Raw genomic sequence first — 23,974 nt, 5'->3', positions numbered from 1 at the left:
ATCATGTAAAATCAACACAAAGCTTTGTGGTGCTAAGTAGTATGTCTGTCTATCTCTCTTTTGCCTTTACATTAAGCCTTGCAGGAAAATTTCTTCTTAAAATACATCTGTGCTTCATCACTTCGAGTAGCAAATTATCTGTAACCAGCAGAGTTTAACTGTTTGATTCCTTCCTACATTTCATTTACATATTTCATTTTCTGCAAATTTGGAGTGTCGCCGTTTATTTTCCTTTTTATATTAACCGCTGGTTTCGTTATGCCGTGCATAGTCCGAGGGGTGTCAGTATGTTACTAAGAATCTATGTAAATTTTAAGCCCATCCCACCGCTGTAGCATCCTAAAGGGCTATTTTTTTTTACCCCGTGCACCATGAGATAGGTTAAACCCTCTAGTCTAGTATGACTATGATAAGCACCGCGGCTACCGCTAAGGATTCGTAAAACCGAAACTTTTGCGTAACATCTTTACCTTAACCTTCATATCATTTTGATTTATTGACCTGAAAATATCTATTTGTTCTGGAGACTACTGAATCTCGTTATTCGCAATGCATCACGGCGAACAAAGACGCAGATGGAAATACTGGTGGATGGCTCTTTATTTCTCTTTTCTGCTTTGCTTTGAGAGGCTGGTTTCGGCGCAGATAAAGTACTCTGTTCTAGAAGAGATAAAAGAGGGCTCCATTGTGGGTAATATTGCCAAGGATTTGGGTCTCGATGTTAGTACGTTGGTGGATAGGCGATTCCGTATTGTTTCTGGATCCAAAGACGCTCTTTTTCAGGTAAATCCGAACAATGGCATATTGTCTGTACATCAGAAGATCGACAGGGAGGAGCTTTGTGGCGACAACAGTGTTTGCTTAATAAATTTAAAAATTGCGGTAGAAAATCCCCTAGAAATACATTACGTTTTAATAGAGATAGCGGATGTGAACGATCATGCTCCTAGTTTCCCAGAGAAACAGCAAAATTTGAGGATTGCAGAGAACACGTTAATTGGTGCTGATTTTCAGTTAGTGGCTGCTCGTGATCTTGACTCTGGACTAAATTCCCTTCGTACATACAAACTGAGTCATAAAGAACATTTTGATCTCGAGATTAGGGACGGGGGCGAGGATAATAAAATCCCAGTTTTAAAATTGCAGAAAGCCCTCGACAGAGAGCGTCATAATACGCACAGTTTAATATTGATGGCAATTGATGGTGGGAATCCACCGAGGTCAGGATCTATGAACATTTCAATAACTGTGCTTGACAATAATGACAACAGACCAGTATTCAGTAAAGACGTTTACTCTGTAACAATTCCTGAAAATATTCCAGTGGGAAGTTTCTTGCTTAAAACCAATGCAACCGATGCTGATCAGGGTTTGAATGGCAAGGTTGTTTTTGCATTTGACAGTAGCTTGAAGAAGAAGGTATATGAGACGTTTGAAGTGAATAAAAACACGGGAGAAATTCGTGTGAAAGGCATAGTTGACTTTGAGGACACAGAGATATTCAGGGCTGATGTCACTGCATCAGACCAAGGAGAACCCCCCATGACAACAACGTGTAGAGTAATTATAAAAGTTACTGATATAAATGATAATAAACCAGAAATAGAAGTTATCTCACTAGCTAATTTTGTTCTTGAGAATTCCAAACCAGGCACAGTAATCTCACTCATTAGTATAACGGATAAAGATTCTGGTGTTAATGGAAAAGTAGTGTGCAGTCTCTCTAATGATGTGCCCTTTGAGTTAAAGCTGTCTTTTCAGGAAAATATGTATTCGCTGGTCACTAAGGGAAATTTAGATAGAGAACTGTCCACTCATTATGACATCACAATAACTGCTGTTGACTCAGGACAACCTCCTTTATCAACTTTAAGAACTTTGAGTGTGGAGGTCTCAGACGTGAACGACAATCCCCCACAATTTTCACACAATCCTCTTGAACTTTACATATTCGAAAATAACTTGCCGGGTGGCTCTATATTCTCAGTTATTGCATCTGACAAAGATGAAAGTGAGAATGCGCTGATCGTGTATCAGATTCTGGGAGTGGATGGAGCACCGGGTGCTATGGCTTCAGTTCTGAGTATCAATTCAGACACAGGGGTTATAATTGCACTAAGAAGCTTTGATTTTGAAACAGTCAAAATGTTCAATTTCCAAGTGCTCGCTTCCGATTCAGGAACACCACCGCTGAGCAGCAACGTCACAGTCAACGTGTACATTTTAGATCAGAACGACAACGTTCCAGTGATCTTATATCCAGTCAGTGCTAACGGTTCTGCTGAAGGTGTGGAGGAGATTCCCCGCAATGTGAACGCAGGTCATTTAGTGACTAAAGTGAGAGCCTATGACACAGATATTGGATACAATGGCTGGTTATTATTTTCACTGCAGGAAGTAAGTGACCACACTCTGTTTGGTTTGGACCGCTACACAGGACAGATAAGGACCCTTCGCTCATTCACAGAAACAGATGAGACTCAGCATAAACTGGTCATACTGGTCAAAGACAATGGAAACGTTTCACTTTCAGCAACAGCGACTGTGATTATCAAAGTAGTGGAGCCCAAAGAGGCTTTTGCAGCTTCTGATGTTAAAAGTACAGTAAAAGAAGAGGAAGAGGACAACGTCACATTTTATCTGATCATTACTCTGGGATCAGTTTCAGTGCTTTTTGTCATCAGCATCATTGTGTTGATTGTAATGCAGTGCTCCAAATCTACAGACTATTCCTCCAAGTACTTACAAGATACAAATTATGATGGGACACTGTGTCACAGTATTCAGTACAGATCTGGAGATAAACGGTACATGTTAGTTGGACCCAGAATGAGTATCGGTTCTACTATCGTCCCGGGCAGTAACAGGAATACTCTAGTGTTACCAGATCACAGGAGGGGAGCATCTGGAGAGGTAAGAATTGTGTTTTTTTTTTACAGTTACTAAACTGGTTATATTGCCACCTTCTACCACATCTTATGTAATTTTTAATAATTAATTGCTTTACTCACATTTATCTTTTTAACCCTAACCCTAACCCTAACTGAGAAAATATCAGTAATATCAGTTTTTAAATAGCCCATGGCTTTGAAATACTTTGTAGAACACAGTGTTGTAAAAATGTTTTAATGTGTAAGTAAACAAGCTGATCAACAGCTTCAAATTTACCCACATTGAGATAGTATCAAAATCATTTTAAAGTGATTTTTTTTTTACTTATTCAGGCTTGACATGTGATTTTAATCCAAAATGTTTGCTGCCAGACTATATTATAATATTAATAATATTATTGTTAATATCATACTAATATAACATACACTACACTAGGATCAAATAAAATCAGATTACTCTGAAGCATCACCACAGTCCCAATCCCTAATGATAAAACCACTATTCGCATTAAATGTGCCATACATTTTTCTAAAAGAATACATGCTTCACATTTATTTGATATACTAGGTAAATATTTAAGAGAAAAGGTGCGCACTGATATTGCTTCCTCAAGGTGTCACTAATACACAAGGAGACTACAGCGTGCAGACTGAGTCTGGAACCGCTTGCGTCAGATAGTCTGTTCCATGGGCACGAGCGCGTACTGTTACAGTAGTAACTGCTACTGTTAAGAGGATGACGATTAAATCACACGACGACGCATTTCTGATATGAGAAAAAGACATACAATACACTTCTGTTTCTGTGTTTGACACACCGATGAAGATATAATAAGATCCAGATATTGGTTTGTTCTTGGTTCTAAAATGCGTTTTTTAGCAATGGACGTTGGAAGACAAAGAGAAAGACGGGGGTTCTGGTGGATTGCTCTACGGTTTGCTTTGCTGTTATTTATTGTGGATCAGGTGTCGACTCAGATAAGGTACTCTGTTCCAGAAGAAGCGAAAGAGGGAAGCAATGTGGGAAATATTGCTAAAGATTTGAATATTGATGTCAATACGTTAGTGGACAGGCGACTCCGGGTTGTTTCTGGATCTGATGCTGTTTTCGAGGTAAACCAGAACGATGGTGTTTTGTCTGTAGTTAAAAAAATAGACAGAGAGGAAATTTGTGATGGTAGCAGTGCCTGTTTGATTAATTTAAAAATCATTGTTGAGGATCCATTAGAGATTCATTACGCGGAGGTGGAGGTTACAGACGTAAATGACCATTCGCCTGCATTTACAAATAAAGAGCAGTTGTTTGAAATAGCAGAATCCACAATACCCGGTGAGGATTTTCGCTTGCAGGCTGCACGCGACCCTGATTTTGGTGTAAATGGAGTTCGATTATATAAACTAAGCCAAACTGATCATTTTGAACTTGAACTTCGAGATAACGGAGGAGAAGGACAGATACCGATTCTAAAATTGTCTAAGTCACTGGACAGGGAGCGTCAGAAAATACATAATTTGATATTGACTGCCATCGACGGTGGAAACCCACCACGTTCGGGCCGCATTAATATCACTGTGACAGTTCTAGATGACAACGATAACAGACCAAAATTCAGCCAAGAAGTTTATTCTGTTACAATGCATGAGAATGCTGAAGTTGGAACTCTGGTTATTAAAGTCAGTGCCACCGATTTAGACGAAGGCTTGAACGGAAACGTTACATATACATTTGTTAAAAACCTTGACGAAAAAGTATACAATACATTTGATTTGGATAAAAATACAGGAGAAGTCAAGGTTAAAGGCGTTGTAGATTTTGAGGTCACCGATATATTTAGGACTGCTATTACGGCTTCAGACAAAGGTCAACCACCTAAGACCAGTAACTGTAGAGTTGTGATTAAAGTAATCGATATAAATGACAACAGACCGGAGGTAGATATTACATCTCTGTCTGACGTAGTTCCTGAAAATTCAAAACCAGGAACTGTAATTTCGGTCATCAGTATAACTGACAAAGACTCTGGTGTCAATGGAAAAGTTATTTGTCATATATCAGACAATGTACCTTTTGAGCTGAAGCCGACCTTTAAAGAAAACATGTATTCCTTAGTTACTAACGGACGCTTAGACCGGGAGCTTATAACCAATTATGAGATTAGAATAACAGCTACAGATTCGGGACTTCCTCCACTTTCCTCGATGAAAATATTAAGTGTGCAGATATCAGATGTAAACGACAACAGCCCAGCATTTTTTCAGAACCCTCTAGAATTATACTTACCTGAAAACAACTCGCCTGGTGCGCCTATATTTTCTGTTACTGCTTCAGACAAAGACACTAATGAAAATGCTGCAGTAACGTACCAAATATTACGAGCAGAAATAGCACGAAATGATATTTCGGCGTTTCTCAATATAAATTCTGAAACAGGCGTAATTTATGCGCTAAAAAGTTTTGATTTTGAAACAGCCAAAACGTTTCACTTCCACGTGATCGCTACCGATTGTGGTAACCCGCCACTGAGCAGCAACGTCACAGTGAACGTGTTCATTCTTGACCAGAACGACAACGTTCCAGTGATCTTATATCCAGTCAGTGCTAATGGTTCTGCTGAAGGTGTGGAGGAGATTCCCCGCAATGTGAACGCAGGTCATTTTGTGACAAAAGTGAGAGCCTATGACGCAGATATAGGATACAATGGCTGGTTATTATTTTCACTGCAGGAAGTAAGTGACCACACTCTGTTTGGTTTGGACCGCTACACAGGACAGATAAGGACCCTTCGCTCATTCACAGAAACAGATGAGACTCAGCATAAACTGGTCATACTGGTCAAAGACAATGGAAACGTTTCACTTTCAGCAACAGCGACTGTGATTATCAAAGTAGTGGAGCCCAAAGAGGCTTTTGCAGCTTCTGATGTTAAAAGTACAGTAAAAGAAGAGGAAGAGGACAACGTCACATTTTATCTGATCATTACTCTGGGATCAGTTTCAGTGCTTTTTGTCATCAGCATCATCGTGTTGATTGTAATGCAGTGCTCCAAATCTACAGACTATTCCTCCAAGTATTTACAAGATACAAATTATGATGGGACACTGTGTCACAGTATTCAGTACAGATCTGGAGATAAACGGTACATGTTAGTTGGACCCAGAATGAGTATCGGTTCTACTATAGTCCCGGGCAGTAACAGGAATACTCTAGTGGTACCAGATCACAGGAGGAGACCGTCTGGAGAGGTAAGATTTTATTGAACGATATAAAGCCATTTTTTCAATCTGTTTACTTTTACCTAGTTTCTGAAGATTTTTTTGTTTGCTTGCCAGTCCAGTACATTTCTAGTGTGTGAGAAGTTTGATTACTTTTGTTTGACAGTACATTACTAATGTGAGAATTGAGAAGCATAATTGCTGGGACGTATTTTATTTTTATGATCATATGAGTATGTTTTTGCTGTGCTATACCTCAGAGTGAAGAACTCTACACTCTATTGTTACACTCTATATTTTAACCAAATGTTAGTTTGCTATTTGTTTTATTCATACGTTTACGTTTATTTTACGCGAATAAAAAGCCGAGAATAGGTTACAGTATGAACAGGTACTGCATTAAAGTACGAATACGAATTTGTGAAGTTATGTCAATGTGAGAGGTATACAAAATAAATGTAAAACATCTCAGATGCGCAAGTCATGACTCAGCGTTAGTAGATAATAATAATAATAATAATAATAATAATAATAATAATAATAATAATAATCTTTATTTGTATAGCACCTTTCATACATACATGTAACTCAAAGTGCTTTACAGTATAAATAAAAAGAAACATTAAAAGAAGATAAGACAAAAAGACAAAAAGAAAATGTTAAAAGAAATTAAAGATAAAAACATTAAAATAACATAAAAAGTAAAAAAGTAAAGTAAATAAGATAATAAAAGTAAAGTAAATAAGATAAAACTATTAAGATAGAGTTTCTTAACTAAAAGCGGATCTAAACAGGAATGTTTTGAGACTGTTCTTAAAACTATGCAGGGATGAAATGCCTCTGAGCTCTTCAGGAAGAGAATTCCAGAGCTTTGGGCCATAGTGGCTAAAAGCACCCTCACCAATCTTTAATCGGCTTTTAGGAATCACCAGTAGATTACTATTTGAAGACCTGAGAGACCTGACTGGAACATATCTAACCATAATTTCACTCAGGTAAAGAGTGGCAAGACCATGAAGACATTTAAAAATAGGCTACACTAGGTCAAAATAATTTTGACTATCACTTATATTACAATTCAAAGTAAACCACGCAAGCAGTCCATTCTTCTGGTACGAAAAATATAGGCTACTGAGCAAACAGAAGAGAAAAAAATGTACATCCAATTTTGTCAGGCTGGGTATGTTAATAAAGTAGAAACGGGCACGAAATCTTGTTTAAAGGCATGAAACCGCGCGGTGTCAGCGTTGTACTACGATTTCTGCTGGAAGTCCAGCCCCTAAACTGACATGCGTAGTGTTGTTTTCATTGAGACGAACGACGGTGTAGCAAGAACTGAGGAAATGTGACTCGCTACAGTCTCTCTGCTACGTTATTAATCATAATATAAAAAATAACCATTTTGTTTGAAAACGGTCCTACATCTCTCGTGTTTTTGAAGTCTCTGGAAGTGGAGGATTTATTACTTGTGCATCTGATTTGGGATTATCATTCGTGATGGCCAGACAACGGCGGCGATGGGAGCTCTGGTGGATTACTGTACGGTTCTCTCTACTGCTGTGTTTCAAGGACCAGATTTCAGCTCAGATAAGATACTCCGTACCAGAGGAGGTACACGAGGGCTATGTAGTAGGAAATGTTGCTAAGGATTTGGGACTTGATGTCAGTAAATTGGGGGACAGACGTTTCCGTATCGTTTCAGCATCTAAGAACGACCTATTTCAGGTAAATCGGGACAATGGCGTTTTGTACGTTGACAAGAAGATAGACAGGGAAGAGATATGTGATAGCGATAGTCCCTGTATAGTTAACCTTAAAATCGTCGTAGAAACCCCCCTGGAGATTCACTATGTGGGAGTGGAAATTACAGATGTTAATGACCACACTCCTACATTTACAGAAAAGCAACAAAAATTAGAGATCGCAGAGAATACTTTGCCGGGTGCGCGATTTCAGATACAGAGTGCGGGCGATCCGGATATTGGCGTGAACTCTGTGCGCTCCTATAAATTAAGCCAAAACGAGCATTTTGATTTGGAGATAAGAGACAGGGGTGATGAAAAAGTGCCATTTCTGGTCTTACAAAGAGTACTGGACAGAGAACGTAAAGCCAAACACGAGCTACTACTGACAGGTATAGATGGTGGTAATCCACCGAGGAGTGGGACTTTAAACGTTACAGTTATTGTTCTCGACATCAATGACAATCGGCCAGTGTTCAGCCAAGAAGTTTACACGGCGCAGATGCAGGAAAATGTTGCGATAGGCACTGTAGTGATCAAAGTTAATGCAACTGATTTAGACGAAGGATCTAACGGAGAAGTGCTGTATTCCCTTAGCAGTAACTTAAATCGTAAAATGTATGATCTTTTTGATTTAGATAATGTTTCAGGTGAAATTCGGGTGAAAGGTGACATTGACTATGAAAACACTGACATATACAGGTTAGATGTATTGGCTTCTGATAAGGGCACACCTCCAATGACAGTAGATTGCAGAGTTATTGTGAAAATTTTAGATGTGAATGATAACACCCCAGAAATAGAGGTTACATCACTTTCTAATGTAGTTCCTGAGGATTCCAAACCTGGAACTGTTATTTCCCTAGTCAATGTTTTAGATAAAGATTCTGGCATAAACGGAAAGGTTTTATGTACGTTGTTGTCAAATATTCCATTTGAATTAAAACCATCCGTGCAGGACAATATGTACTCTTTAGTAACAAAGAAGAATTTGGACAGAGAGAATACTTCTCTATATGAAATCACAATAACAGCGACAGACTTTGGTCAGCCTCCTCTAACTGCTGTAAAGATTCTGAGTGTGCACGTGTCTGATGTGAATGATAACAGTCCAGAGTTTCATCACAATCCCATTGAAATATATTTAGTGGAAAATAATGCTCCTGGTGGCTCTATTCTATCTTTAACTGCATCAGACAAAGACATTCTTGAAAATGCTGCAATTTCTTATAGCATTCTTAGAGGCGACGGTGTACAAAATGATATGATTTCTTTCCTTAATATTAATTCTGAAACTGGCATTATTCATTCAATGAAGAGTTTTGATTTTGAAACTATCAAAAAGTTTCAGTTTCACGTGCTTGCTACAGACTCTGGAATTCCACCACTAAAGGGCAACGTCACAGTGAACGTGTTCATACTGGATCAGAACGACAACGTTCCAGTGATCTTATATCCAGTCAGTGCTAACGGTTCTGCTGAAGGTGTGGAGGAGATTCCCCGCAATGTGAACGCAGGTCATTTAGTGACTAAAGTGAGAGCCTATGACACAGATATTGGATACAATGGCTGGTTATTATTTTCACTGCAGGAAGTAAGTGACCACACTCTGTTTGGTTTGGACCGCTACACAGGACAGATAAGGACCCTTCGCTCATTCACAGAAACAGATGAGACTCAGCATAAACTGGTCATACTGGTCAAAGACAATGGAAACGTTTCACTTTCAGCAACAGCGACTGTAATTATCAAAGTAGTGGAGCCCAAAGAGGCTTTTGCAGCTTCTGATGTTAAAAGTACAGTAAAAGAAGAGGAAGAAGACAACGTCACATTTTATCTGATCATTACTCTGGGATCAGTTTCAGTGCTTTTTGTCATCAGCATCATCGTGTTGATTGTAATGCAGTGCTCCAAATCTACAGACTATTCCTCCAAGTACTTACAAGATACAAATTATGATGGGACACTGTGTCACAGTATTCAGTACAGATCTGGAGATAAACGGTACATGTTAGTTGGACCCAGAATGAGTATTGGTTCTACTATCGTCCCGGGCAGTAATGGGAATACTCTAGTGGTACCAGATCACAGGAGGACAGTATCTGGAGAGGTAAGAAATACCTAAGTTATGGAAAATGTAATTTTATATCCATCCATAATATTTGTTAAAATTGTCATGTCAGTAATCTCAAACATTCAAAAATCAACTAAATTAATTCAGAGGTAAAGGTGTGTGTTTGTGTGTTTGTGTGCACGCATGGTGAGGGGCTGTTGTTGGAATTGTATCTCATGAGGGTTTCCACAATAATAGCAATACTCAAATACAAAGGTTTTAGTTTGTTAGCATGTTTGCACAAAGGCCTTGTGATTTGTTTCTCACTACTTATGGTTACAGGTTTATGTTCCATCCTGGTAGCGTTTCATTGTCACCCCCGCAATGTCTGTGTGTGGTCTTTGGTTTTCTCCCAGAGTCCAAAAACATGGAGGTCACCTTAAAATCCTGTGCTCTATGATTGAAGGTTTCAGTGTGTGATTGGCTGTTGTGTTGACTAGATGTAAATGTTTTGAGTGAAATGCATCAGTTTTAAAGTTTCTTTTGGTATGAAGACAGGTGCTATGTAAGTGTAACTAACAATAGTAATATCAATCTGGGATTCCAGTTTTCATATACATTAATATCGAAATTTTGACTGTTATTTTAACAATACAACATACATACATACATAGACACGATAACGAATGCCAGATGAGCATAACGCGGGGCACCAGCAGTTTCACTGGGCGAGAGCAGGGTTCAGTGGTCCCAGGCTCAAGTCACAGAGCGGAGCGGAGCGGAGACTGATGTAGCGCACACTCAGAAAACACACACGACAAACACACACCACGTAGACAAACACTCACCATGAGACATTACCACGAATGAAGGAGAAAGTAAAGGAGACTGGCGGCTTCCGAAGGGTGGCTGGTTATTCTGTGACGGGCAGGGTGAGCAAAATAAAATGGAAGCGATCACGCCAAGTCTCAGGGAAAATGGATGGTTTAATGAAGAAAGTGCGCAAACCAAAAACCTGTGAGTCGATCCAAATTAAGGATATACTAACCAGCGGTCAACTGGTACAAAGACAAGACATATATAGACGAACAAACGACCCTCAGGTGAGACGGATCGTGGGCCCCGCCTACCTGAGGGACGAACACCACATGACCACAACAGGACAGCTGCCACTGTGGACGGGGGCGACCGGCAGGGGGCCCTCCGCAACGTGACATATATATATATATATATATATATATATATATATATATATATATATATATATATATATATATATATATATATTTTTTTTTTTTTCAACAAACATGAGAATTTCATATAATCTAATTAAATAAGTCTTTTTCAGACTTTATTTTAATGGGGCCAAAAAGTATTTAGTCAACCACTGATTGTGCAAATTGTCCTACTTAGAAAGATGAGGGCCCTACAGAAGATCTCATCCTGGGGTCAAAATGATAATGTGAACGGTGAGCAAAAATCACAGAACTACATGGAGGGACCTGATGAATGACCTGCAGAGAACTGGGACCAAAGTAACAAAGACTACCATCAGTAACACACCATGCAGAGAGGGACTCTGATCCTGCAGCACCAGACATGTCCCCGTGTTTAAGTCAGGACATGCCCAGGCCCATCTGAAGTTTGCCAGAGAGCATATGGATGATCCATGAGGGAATTGGGAGAATATCATGTGGACAGATGAAACCAATCGGAGCTTTTTGGAAAAAATGCAACTCGTCGTGTTTGGAGGACGAAGAATTCTGAGTTGTATCCCAAGAACAGCATACCTACTTTGAAGCATGGGGGTAGAAACATCATTGGGGCTGTTTAATCTGCAAAAGGGACAGGACAACTGATCTGTGTTAAGGGAAGAATGAATGGGGCCATGTATCATGAGATTTTAAGCCAAAACCACCTTCCGTCAGGGAAAGCATTGAAGATGGAACGTAGCTGGGTCTTCCAGTCATGACAATGATCCATTCAGGCAATGAAGGAGCAGCTCCAAAAAAACATCTCCAGGTCCTGGAGGAGACTAGCCAGCCTTTAGACCTGAACACTAGAGGTCCGCCAAAAAATCGATTCATATATCAAAAATCGATTCTCATTTACTACGATTCAGAATCGATTTTAAATGTCCCAAAATCGATTCTAAGTCGCGTTACGTAATTACAAAATTACGCGAGACTTTACGCAGCAGGTTCTGGGACACACTCGTGTGCGGAAAGGTTTCAAGACAGATGGAGGAAAGAGATATTCAACCTGTTCCGTCTTCATTTAAGGCAAAAATATGGGTTCATTTTGGTATTTACGAATGCCAGGGAAGACCGAACTTGACACAATGTAGCTCGTGTGCAAGGCGTGTGTAACGCGGTGAGCACGGGAACGTACACACAACGTGAAAAAATATAGAGAAGGGTGGACACGAGTGCCGGCTCACAAAAGCAATACGTTTGACACTCGTCACATGTATTAGCGAGAGGGAAACGCGCACAGCGACCCAGAACGAACAAACAAAACAACACAGGAGACTCAATGCGCAAGCGAATAGAAACCAAAACCGTGAGGGCATGGAGCAAATAGAAACAAAAAACAACGCGCAAAAAACTAACAGTTAACCGTAGTGAGACGGGAGAAAGAAGCAAAATAACAACAGTATACTAAAAACAGCACGGATAAATGCAACGCGAAAACGAAACCCAGGACACCAGAAGAAGTAATTGGCAAAAAACGCCGCAGCAAAATAAAACCCTTCACAAAAATAAAGGCAAAACGGATAGGAAGAAATGCAGGATTGGGAAAACTTGAGATGGGTCAGGAAGCGATGCAGGAGATAGATACTCAAATAAGTAAAGAGAAAGCATAACCGAGAGGTGGCGAGACACCTTCAAACGAGAAGCAACCACAGAGAAAGCAGAGACTGGCTGAGAACGTATGGTTACGCCACCTATAGTCTGGGACTGACTCTGGTGCCCCTAGCCACGGCTGGGGGAACAGCATCCGAGCCAGCCCTGACAGCTTGTAAAATGAAGCTCAAGAATTTTGGTAACAACAAAAAGCATTTTATTTTAACAAAGCACATTATTTTTGTTAATTAAATGTGAAAGACTTTGTTTTCTGTATTTGTCATTCTGTCTTGCAAAGCAGACTGTAGTAGATCATGCAGATTTTATAGACTTAAGCAGAAAGTTTTATAAATCAAATCGTTTTTTGAATCGAAAATCGTGTTGAATCGAAAATCGTTTTGAATCGAAAATCGATTTTGAATTGATTTGTGGCCCCCAAAATCGGAATCGAATCGAATCGTGAGATAGTTAACGATTCCCACTCCCACTGAACACCATAGACAATTTGTGGAGAGAGATGTAAGTCTGTGTTGCCCAGCAACAGCCCTAAAACATCACTGCTCTAGAGGAGATCTACATGGAGGAATAGGCCATAATACCCACTACATTGTGTGCAAACCTTGTGAAGACTTACAGGAAATGTTTGACCTCTGTCATTACCAAGAAATGTTTTGTTACAAAGTATTAAGTTGAACTTTTCTTACTGACCAAACACTTATTTTCCACCATAATTTACAATTGAGTTTTTAAAAAAATCCTACTATGTGATTTCCTGGATTTTTTTTCTCATTTTGTTGAAGTGTACCTATGATGAAAACTACAGACCTCTCTCATCTTACTAAGTAGGAGAACCTGCACAATCAGTGGCTCACTAAATACTGTTTGGCCCCACTTCATGTATCTACATCGAACAGTAGAGTAATGTAGAGTATATGTTCCAGTGTAAACAGATAATGTTTTATTTTGGGTTTTGAATATATTTGTATTGCACTGAATTTAATTTATGAATTTTATCATAAATGAACCTAATATACCTAATTTGGCAAGAGGTGATCATTAGGGTTTAAGCACATTGATTTCATTGTGCACATTGATGGGAAGATGTGTAGAGCTGATTGACCAGACCTGAACGCGCTGTTGATAACCTTTGACCTGTTACAGCATGTGAAAAGACCACCCATAGTCGAATATATACAGTAGAGTTTTTGAACAGTGATCCTAACTATACATCCACTGCTATTAAACAGATAGTCTTCTCTGTCAGTTTCATTGTTATTTTTTATTGTAAATTAGAACTTTTGGTCTTTTAAAATCAGATATATGTAAAAGATATGTAAATAAATGTAAATTCTAAGGATTTATCTGTGAAGGGCTTGATTGTGGTGCCAAACATTAAAATCACTCTGTTGATATTCTTGATACATTCATTTGTAAAGTAGTGAATGGTTTTGCTGTGTAGGAGCTGTCCATTATTGTAGTTCTGAAATCTAAATCTCAGGCCATTGCAACACACACAATTTGGTGTTTTTGGTGTTTAAACTTAGGAAAACAGCAGAATCTGACAGAGAATTAGTAACGTATTATATGTTTCAAAAAGCCATAAATAAGAATTAAATAATACACTTTAATTAATTAATCAATTAATGTGTAAATACTAATATACTTCAGCTGTTCTCTGGAGTCAGTGCCCTTTTCGCCGTCAGTGTCTAGTGACCACTCGGCGTCAGTGTTGTTCTAAGATTGTAAGATTGTTGTACGTTCTGCTCATGATTGTGACGTGGGTAGTGCCGCTTTGCCTGACGAAGAGGACAGTGCAAGCTGTGGAAATGTAATAATACATACAGTTCGTCTCCGCTAAGGTTACTAGACTGATCTTTTTTTCATTAGAGTTACTGGCGATAATCCTTATGCTATCGTGTTATTGAAGTCTTTGAAATCGGACGTTTTAGCATTGCGCCTGGATTCGATTTGGGATAATCACTGGAAATGGGAGAATCCGGACAAAGACACAAATGGGAATACTGGTGGTTTGCTCTACGTATATTATTACTGCTGTGTTTTGCGAAGGAGATTTCGACTCAGATCAGATACTCCATCCCAGAAGAAGTGAAAGAGGGATATGTAGTTGGAAATCTTGCTAAAGATTTGGGTCTGGATGTTAGTAGTTTAGTAAACAGGCGCTTCCGCATTGTTTCTGCTCCCAAGGACGCTCTGTTTGAGGTAAACCAAAACAATGGCGTATTGTATGTTTATACAAAAATCGACAGAGAAGAAATATGTGACGGAAACAGTCCCTGTGTAATGGAAGTTAAGATCGTAGTGGAGCATCCTCTAGAGATTCATTATGTAGGAATAGACATATCTGATATAAATGACCACGCTCCTAAATTTCAAGATAAGCAACAAAGATTAGAAATCGCGGAGAACACGCTTCCCGGTGCGCGTTTTCAGTTACAGAGTGCCCGCGATCCAGATGTTGGTGTGAATTCGCTGCGATCTTATAAATTAAGCCAAAACGAACATTTTGATCTGGAAATTAGAGATAGGGGTGACGAAAAAGTGCCTTTTCTGGTGTTGCAGAAAGCACTTGATCGCGAGCGTAAAGCCGCACACGAGCTATTATTAACAGCAATAGATGGTGGGAATCCACCAAGGTCCGGGACTTTAAATGTCACGGTTAACGTTCTCGATATTAACGACAATCGCCCAGTGTTCAGTCAAGAAGTCTACACAATAAATTTACAGGAAAACGTGCCCTTTGGTAGAATTGTGACCAAAGTTAATGCAACCGATTTAGACGAAGGTTCTAATGGAGAGGTCATATATTCTCTTGGTGGTAACTTAAATCGTAAAATCTATGATGTCTTTGATTTGGATAATGTTTCAGGTGAAATTCGGGTGAAGGGTGACATAGATTTTGAAAGCACTGACATATATAGGTTAGATGTATTGGCTTCTGATAAGGGCACACCTCCAATGACGGAAGATTGCAGAGTTATTGTGAAAATTTTAGATGTAAACGATAATACCCCAGAAATTGAAGTTACATCACTTTCTAATTTAATTGCTGAAGATTCCAAACCTGGAACTGTCATTTCCCTAATCAGTGTATTAGATAAAGACTCAGGTGTAAATGGGAAGGTGTTATGCACTTTGTCTCAGAATACACCATTTGAATTAAAGCCATCAATAAAGACCAATATGTACTCTTTAGTTACCAAAGCACATTTAGACAGAGAGAAGGTGTCTCTTTATGATGTCATTGTGACAGCACAAGACCTTGGTGATCCTTCTCTAACTGCAGTAAAGGTTTTGAGTGTACAGGTGTCAGATGTAAATGACAATAGTCCAGAATTTCCACAAAACCCAATTGAACAATATTTATTTGAAAACAATGCCCCAGGGGCTTCGATCCTCACAGTTAATGCTGTGGATCAAGATTTAAATGAAAATTCCATAATATCATACAGCATTGTTAGAGGGGATGGGGCATATAATGATATGACATCTTTTCTTAATATTAACTCTGAAACAGGTGCTATTTATGCACTGAAGAGCTTTGACTTTGAAATAGTAAAAATATTCCAGTTCCAAATTGTGGCTTCAGATTTGGGGTCTCCTCCACTAAGTGCCAATGTCACAGTGAAAATATATATTCTGGATCAGAATGACAACGTTCCAGTGATCGTATACCCAGTCAGTGCTAACGGTTCTGCTGAAGGTGTGGAGGAGATTCCCCGCAATGTGAACGCAGGTCATTTGGTGACTAAAGTGAGAGCCTATGACGCAGATATAGGATACAATGGCTGGTTATTATTTTCACTGCAGGAAGTAAGTGACCACACTCTGTTTGGTTTGGACCGCTACACAGGACAGATAAGGACCCTTCGCTCGTTCACAGAAACAGATGAGACTCAACATAAACTGGTCATACTGGTCAAAGACAATGGAAACATTTCACTTTCAGCAACAGCGACTGTGATTATCAAAATAGTGGAGCCCAAAGAGGCTTTTGCAGCTTCTGATGTTAAAAGTACAGTAAAAGAAGAGGAAGAGGACAACGTCACATTTTATCTGATCATTACTCTGGGATCAGTTTCAGTGCTTTTTGTCATCAGCATCATCGTGTTGATTGTAATGCAGTGCTCCAAATCTACAGACTATTCCTCCAAGTATTTACAAGATACAAATTATGATGGGACACTGTGTCACAGTATTCAGTACAGATCTGGAGATAAACGGTACATGTTAGTTGGACCCAGAATGAGTATCGGTTCTACCATAGTCCCGGGCAGTAATGGGAATACTTTAACAGATCACAGGTGGAGAACTTCTGGAGAGGTAAGAACTAACTTAATACTGTATAGACTGAAAAACAGAAATTGGAACTAATTCAAGACAGGTGTTCACATTCAAAACATTGCTTGTCAATATTGCTTATTACAGTATCAATATCTATCTATCTATCTATCTATCTATCTATCTATCTATCTATCTATCTATCTATCTATCTATCTATTCGAAAGATTTTCCAAAAATATTTTTACAGTTTTAATTATGATTCTTTGCAGTTGCTTTTTCAATTAATATCCGATTTCGCTCCAGATGATGTCACTGTTACACAGAGATAGAAAATATCTGCTCCATCGCCGACGCTGTGCGCAGTGCGCATGCCTGTTTTCTTGAATAGTAGTGAGCAGTCATAGAACACAAAAGAAACCATAATATTATATGAGACGCCAGTAGTGTCGCCGCAGTAGTATCATACTTAACTGAAAAGTCATGAATATATTTAACAAGTGAGTGCAGTCAGTATATATTTAAAGGGAAATCTTTTCAAGGGAATTACGATGATTATCGGAGGACAAAGGAGCAAATGGGAATGCTGGTGGATAGTTCTCTGTGTGTTTTTGTTGCGTTGCTTCGATGAGCAGATTTCGGCTCAAATGCGGTACTCTATTCCCGAGGAACGAAAAGAGGGATACGTTGTGGGCAACCTTGCTAAAGATTTGGGACTTGATGTTAGTACGTTGGTGGATAGGCGATTTCGTATCGTTTCTGGATCTAAAGACACTCTTTTCCAGGTAAATCAAGACAATGGTATATTGTATGTGCGTAAGAAAGTCGACAGAGAGGAAATATGTGATGGAAGTACAGCTTGTCTTATGAACCTTAAAATAGCAGTAGAACATCCGTTGGAGATCCACTACGTTGTTATAGAGATCACAGATATAAACGATAATTCGCCCAGCTTTCCCGAAAAGGAGAAAAGGCTTGAAATAGCAGAAAACCGACTTATAGGAGCTCGTTTTCAGCTGCAGGCCGCGCGTGATCCTGACACAGGAAATAATGCTGTTCGCTTGTATAAGATAAGTCAAAACGAGCATTTTGAATTACAAGTCAGGGAAAGGGGAGAAGAAAAAATCCCGTACTTGGTTTTACAGAAATATTTGGATAGAGAACGAACAAGAGAACACGGTATAATACTCACTGCAATTGATGGTGGAACTCCACCAAAATCAGCGACACTTAATGTTTCTGTAATAGTAGTAGACATAAATGATAATCCTCCCGTATTCAGTCAGGATACTTACTCGGTAACACTGCCAGAAAACACAAAACCAGGTGCCCTTATTTTGAAGGTGTCCTCAACAGATATTGACGAGGGATCTAATGGCGATATATCTTACTCATTTGGCAGCGAAATAAACGCGAATATTCACGATATATTTAGTCTAGATAGTTTAACTGGGGAAATTCGACTGAAAGGCATTCTTGATTTTGAGGACACCAATGTCTACAAATTAGATATACAAGCAACGGACAAAGGGCAGCCACCATTAAATGGTGAAACTGTAGTTATTATAAACATTTTGGATGTTAACGATAATGCCCCTGAAATAGATATAACATCACTTTCTAATGTGATTTCCGAAGATTCACAACCAGGGACTGTAATCTCGTTGATTAGTGTTACAGATAAGGATTCAGGAGGAAACGGAAAAATTATTTGTTTTCTTGACAACGCCACACCATTTGAGTTGAAACCGTCTGTGCAGGATAATATGTATTCTCTGGTGACTAAAAGTCGTTTAGATAGAGAGATAGTTTCACATTTTGATATTACTATTACTGCATCAGACCTGGGCGAGCCGTCTCTATCATCCTTAAAGACGTTGAACGTACAGGTATCCGATGTAAACGACAATAGACCGGAGTTTTTAATAAACCCTCTTGATCTATACATTTTTGAAAATAACTCTCCTGGAGCATCGTTTTTTTTTGTTTCCGCGTCCGACAAAGACTTAAATGAAAATGCTGCAGTATCCTACCATATTCTTAGAGAAGAAGGAACACAGAATATCATGACATCATTCCTAAATATTAATCCTGAAACTGGCGTTATTCATGCGCTTAAAAGTTTCGATTTTGAGAGAATAAAAACATTTCAGTTTCATGTTCTTGCTACAGACGCTGGGATTCCATCACTTAGCAGCAACGTCACAGTGAACGTGTACATTCTAGATCAGAACGACAACGTTCCGGTGATCTTATATCCAGTCAGTGCTAACGGTTCTGCTGAAGGTGTGGAGGAGATTCCCCGCAATGTGAACGCAGGTCATTTGGTGACTAAAGTGAGAGCCTATGACGCAGATATAGGATACAATGGCTGGTTATTATTTTCAATGCAGGAAGTAAGTGACCACACTCTGTTTGGTTTGGACCGCTACACAGGACAGATAAGGACCCTTCGCTCGTTCACAGAAACAGATGAGACTGAGCATAAACTGGTCATACTGGTCAAAGACAATGGAAACATTTCACTTTCAGCAACAGCGACTGTGATTATCAAAATAGTGGAGCCCAAAGAGGCTTTTGCAGCTTCTGATGTTAAAAGTACAGTAAAAGAAGAGGAAGAGGACAACGTCACATTTTATCTGATCATTACTCTGGGATCAGTTTCAGTGCTTTTTGTCATCAGCATCATCGTGTTGATTGTAATGCAGTGCTCCAAATCTACAGACTATTCCTCCAAGTATTTACAAGATACAAATTATGATGGGACACTGTGTCACAGTATTCAGTACAGATCCGGAGATAAACGGTACATGTTAGTTGGACCCAGAATGAGTATCGGTTCTACTATAGTCCCGGGCAGTAATGGGAATACTCTAGTAGTACCAGATCACAGGAGGAGACCTTCTGGAGAGGTAAGAATTGTACATTAGACTTTTAATTGTACATGACTTTTAATAAAATTCCATTTATTGAGTGAGCAGTTTGTTGAAAGTTTAGTAATTACAGATTGTGAAATAATAACATATCACTAATACTTTCAGGTTATACTTTCAGATGATTATCACCAAACATATCTTTAGTCCATAATGGTTTTCATATCAATTACTTTCTCATCTCAAATGAAAAGGAATACAATGGCTATGGCCAGGTTATCTAGAGTGCATTAATGAAAGGAGAATACATTTTGAGTGCTTTAATCAAAGAAAAATTAACATGCACTCTTGCTTACATTAACTTAGCATGTTTAACCAAATGTACAGTAATGACAGATACAAGCAGTAATGTATTACTTTCCTCCATTCATTATCTGTATAAATGGCATTTTGCATTCAGGAAGGGCTGCTTAATAGTGCTACTGTCCATGGTGCTGAAACACTATTACACAAAGTTCCATAAACAATACTTTTCACTCTTTTCAAATGGGAAATCTACACATTTTTTTGCAAATACTGATCTATATGGTTATTGAGTCTGTAAACATCCTGGCTCACCCTGCATGATTAAAGGATCATTTACAACTGGACGGCTAAACATGCAAAATTGGCACAGACAAGGTGATCAGCTCTGAATTTTGTGAAAGTTACTGACTGTACTATTGTTATATTACACTTGCCTGCAAACCCATTAACTAAATAGTAAACATCTGAATGTATTTGTTGGTTACAAGCCAAAAGAGGCTCCAGAACACCTAGACAGACAAATCAAGATCCATTATAACACAGTGCCAAGCAATACAGCTTAGTGGTCATTATTGGCTTGCTTCAAATGTGACCTGGTTTTGATCAAGGGTGGGGGCTACATGGGTTTTTTTAGTTCACATTTATCAAAGCATTTATAAGAGATGTTCAAGCAAAAATGGACACATATATTTAAATACTTAAACATGGTTTATGAGATTGACCCACCCTTTGTATTATTCAGTGGCTCCATATACATGAGGCTTTATGAGCATGTACCTAAAGAAAAGGTATGAACAGTTCAAGAGGAGAATATAGGCCTACATTATTTATTTTACTGCCCATCCCGTTTTATATTTAGATGCGTTTCATATTGTGCTCAAGTTTTATATAGGGAGCATTTCCATGTGTGTGGAAATGTTTCAGTATACATAGCATCTATGCATTTACATATATAAACCCACCAAATAACCAGACATCACTTTCATTGTTGTCAAAAGAAGTCATTATTGAAAAAGTCTTGTGGAACCAAGAGGAAAATGTGCACAATATGGAACAAACCACCAAAAAGTCAGTAAAATTTTGAGAACAACGGTGGTAAAATGTGTGAATTATTATAGGTTATATAATAGCCTATATGGTATTGCATGGAATTGTTGACTTGTTTAGAGATTTACCATACGATATTTCATTAAGTAAAGCACGAAAAGTTGTGATTTTGTGAAGTTTGTGTTAAGCAAAATGTTAATTTGGTGTAATCGTTTTAAGAATGAATGCAACTTCTTTAGAAGAATTGTGGATGTTACGTTTCCCTTGTTTCTGGATTCCAGACGATGTCAGTGTTACACACGAAGGGAGAGGCGATATCTTGCCCGTCCCACTGACGCTTACTGCGCATGATAAGGCATTGTAATAAGAGAATCGTTCCACGAGCATGAGTGATAATACTTCGTTTTTATGTATAACGGCAGCTTTTTCAAAGGGACGGAGACACGAATGAACTATAGAGATCGTTTGGATTTGGTAACTAAACACAAACGTGGCACTGTTGTAGAAAGGAACTGTAATAAAAGACACATTCGGGATGGCGGACGGACTACTAAGACGCAGACGGAGAAACCGGTGGATCATCCTGTATTTTCCTTTGTTTCTCTGCTTCGGGGAGCATATTTTGGCACAGATAAGGTACTCCGTTCCCGAGGAGATGAAAGAGGGATTCGTTATCGGAAATGTTGCTAAAGATTTGGGTCTTAATGTCAATACTTTGATGGACAGACGGTTCCGTGTAGTTTCAGGATCAAAGGACGCTTTTTTCCTGGCTAATCAGAACAATGGCGTGTTGTATGTTCAAAAGAAAATCGACAGGGAGGAGCTATGTGATGAAACTAGCGCTTGCTTGATTAATCTAAAAATTGCTGTTGAAAACCCTCTGGAAATTCATTATATTGTGATTGAAATAACAGATATCAACGATAACTCGCCTAGTTTTTCTGAAACGCACCAACATTTTGAAATAGCTGAGCATACGCCTATAGGAACGAGCTTTCAGCTGCACGCGGCACGTGACCAGGATACAACGTCGAATTCTATTCGGTACTACAAATTAAGTCCAAATGAAAATTTTGAAACTGACACCAAGAATAGTGATGAGGATAAAATACCGTTCTTGGTTCTAAAGAAAGCGCTTGATCGTGAGCAAACAGAGGATTACCGGCTGCATCTTATAGCGGTAGATGGTGGGAATCCTGCCAAAACAGGTACCCTAAATATAACTGTTAAAGTACTTGACATAAATGACAATCGCCCTGTGTTTACTCAAAATACATATTCAACAACTTTACAAGAAAATGCTGCACTTGGTACAATTGTAATTACAGTAAATGCAACTGACCGTGATCAGGGTTCCAACAGTGACATTGAATATGCCTTTGCTAAAACTTTAAAGCGTAAAATATACGACGTTTTTCAGTTAGATAGGATAACTGGGGAAATACGAGTTAAAGGGGAAATAGACTTTGAAGACACTGAGGTTTACAAATTGGATATACAGGCATCAGATAAAGGGCAGCCTCCGTTAACAGTAGAGAGCAGAGTTATAGTAAAGATTTTAGACATAAATGATAATAAACCAGAAGTTGAAGTGACGTCATTATCAAACGTTGTTTCCGAAGACTCCAATCCTGGCACAGTTATTTCTCTTATCAGTGTTTCAGATAAAGACTCTGGACTTAACGGGAAAGTTATGTGTAGTCTGACGGATGGCCTTCCTTTTGAACTTAAACCATCTTTTCAAGATAACATGTACTCGTTAGTCACAAAACAAAAGTTAGATCGCGAGATTGTATCCCATTATGACATCACAATTTCAGCCATAGACTTAGGGCAGCCTTCGCTATCCAACTTTAAAACTCTGAGCGTGCTGGTATCAGATGTAAATGATAATAAACCAGAATTTTCTCAGATCTCCTTTGATCTATACTTGTTGGAAAATAACACTCCTGGCACATGCATTTTCTCAGTGAGTGCCTTTGACAAAGACTCGGATGAAAATGCAGCTATATTGTATAAAATAATAAGAAATTATGAATTGCAAAATGATTTGTCCCCTTTTGTTAATATTAATTCAGAAAATGGAAACGTCCTTGCTCTCAAAAGTTTTGACTTTGAAACGTCGAAAACATTTCAATTCCAAGTTGTTGCTACAGACTCTGGAACTCCTCCACAGAGCAGCAACGTCACTGTTAACGTGTTCATTCTGGATCAGAACGACAACGTTCCAGTGATCTTATATCCAGTCAGTGCTAACGGTTCTGCTGAAGGTGTGGAGGAGATTCCCCACAATGTGAACGCAGGTCATTTGGTGACTAAAGTGAGAGCCTATGATGCAGATATAGGGTACAATGGCTGGTTATTATTTTCACTGCAGGAAGTAAGTGACCACACTCTGTTTGGTTTGGACCGCTACACAGGACAGATAAGGACCCTTCGCTCGTTCACAGAAACAGATGAGACTCAGCATAAACTGGTCATACTGGTCAAAGACAATGGAAACGTTTCACTTTCAGCAACAGCGACTGTGATTATCAAAGTAGTGGAGCCCAAAGAGGCTTTTGCAGCTTCTGATGTTAAAAGTACAGTAAAAGAAGAGGAAGAGGACAACGTCACATTTTATCTGATCATTACTCTGGGATCAGTTTCAGTGCTTTTTGTCATCAGCATCATCGTGTTGATTGTAATGCAGTGCTCCAAATCT

The 23,974-nt window shown here is 38.9% G+C and overlaps 1 protein-coding gene and 3 pseudogenes across 1 annotated transcript; all 4 read left to right on the top strand.

The window, feature by feature from the left end:
• The first annotated feature begins 394 nt into the window (after positions 1-394).
• Positions 395-2,946, top strand: LOC143513842 (protocadherin gamma-A5 pseudogene; annotated as a pseudogene).
• A 700-nt stretch (positions 2,947-3,646) lies between these two features.
• LOC143513823 (protocadherin alpha-8 pseudogene) lies at positions 3,647-6,203 on the top strand (annotated as a pseudogene).
• Positions 6,204-7,429: 1,226 nt separating this feature from the next.
• On the top strand, positions 7,430-9,971 carry LOC143513840 (protocadherin alpha-8 pseudogene; annotated as a pseudogene).
• Positions 9,972-14,557: 4,586 nt separating this feature from the next.
• Positions 14,558-19,974, top strand: LOC143513835 (uncharacterized). Its single transcript, XM_077004542.1, has 3 exons — positions 14,558-17,086; positions 17,351-17,402; positions 17,546-19,974. The coding sequence occupies exons 1-3, from the start codon at positions 14,732-14,734 to the stop codon at positions 19,972-19,974; spliced, it is 4,836 nt and encodes a 1,611-aa protein (XP_076860657.1). The 5' UTR covers positions 14,558-14,731.
• The last annotated feature ends 4,000 nt before the right edge of the window (positions 19,975-23,974 follow it).

The sequence above is a fragment of the Brachyhypopomus gauderio genome, chromosome 5 (assembly GCF_052324685.1).
Source record: "Brachyhypopomus gauderio isolate BG-103 chromosome 5, BGAUD_0.2, whole genome shotgun sequence".
Taxonomy (NCBI): domain Eukaryota; kingdom Metazoa; phylum Chordata; class Actinopteri; order Gymnotiformes; family Hypopomidae; genus Brachyhypopomus; species Brachyhypopomus gauderio.
This window is presented reverse-complemented; position numbering and strand designations above follow the sequence as displayed.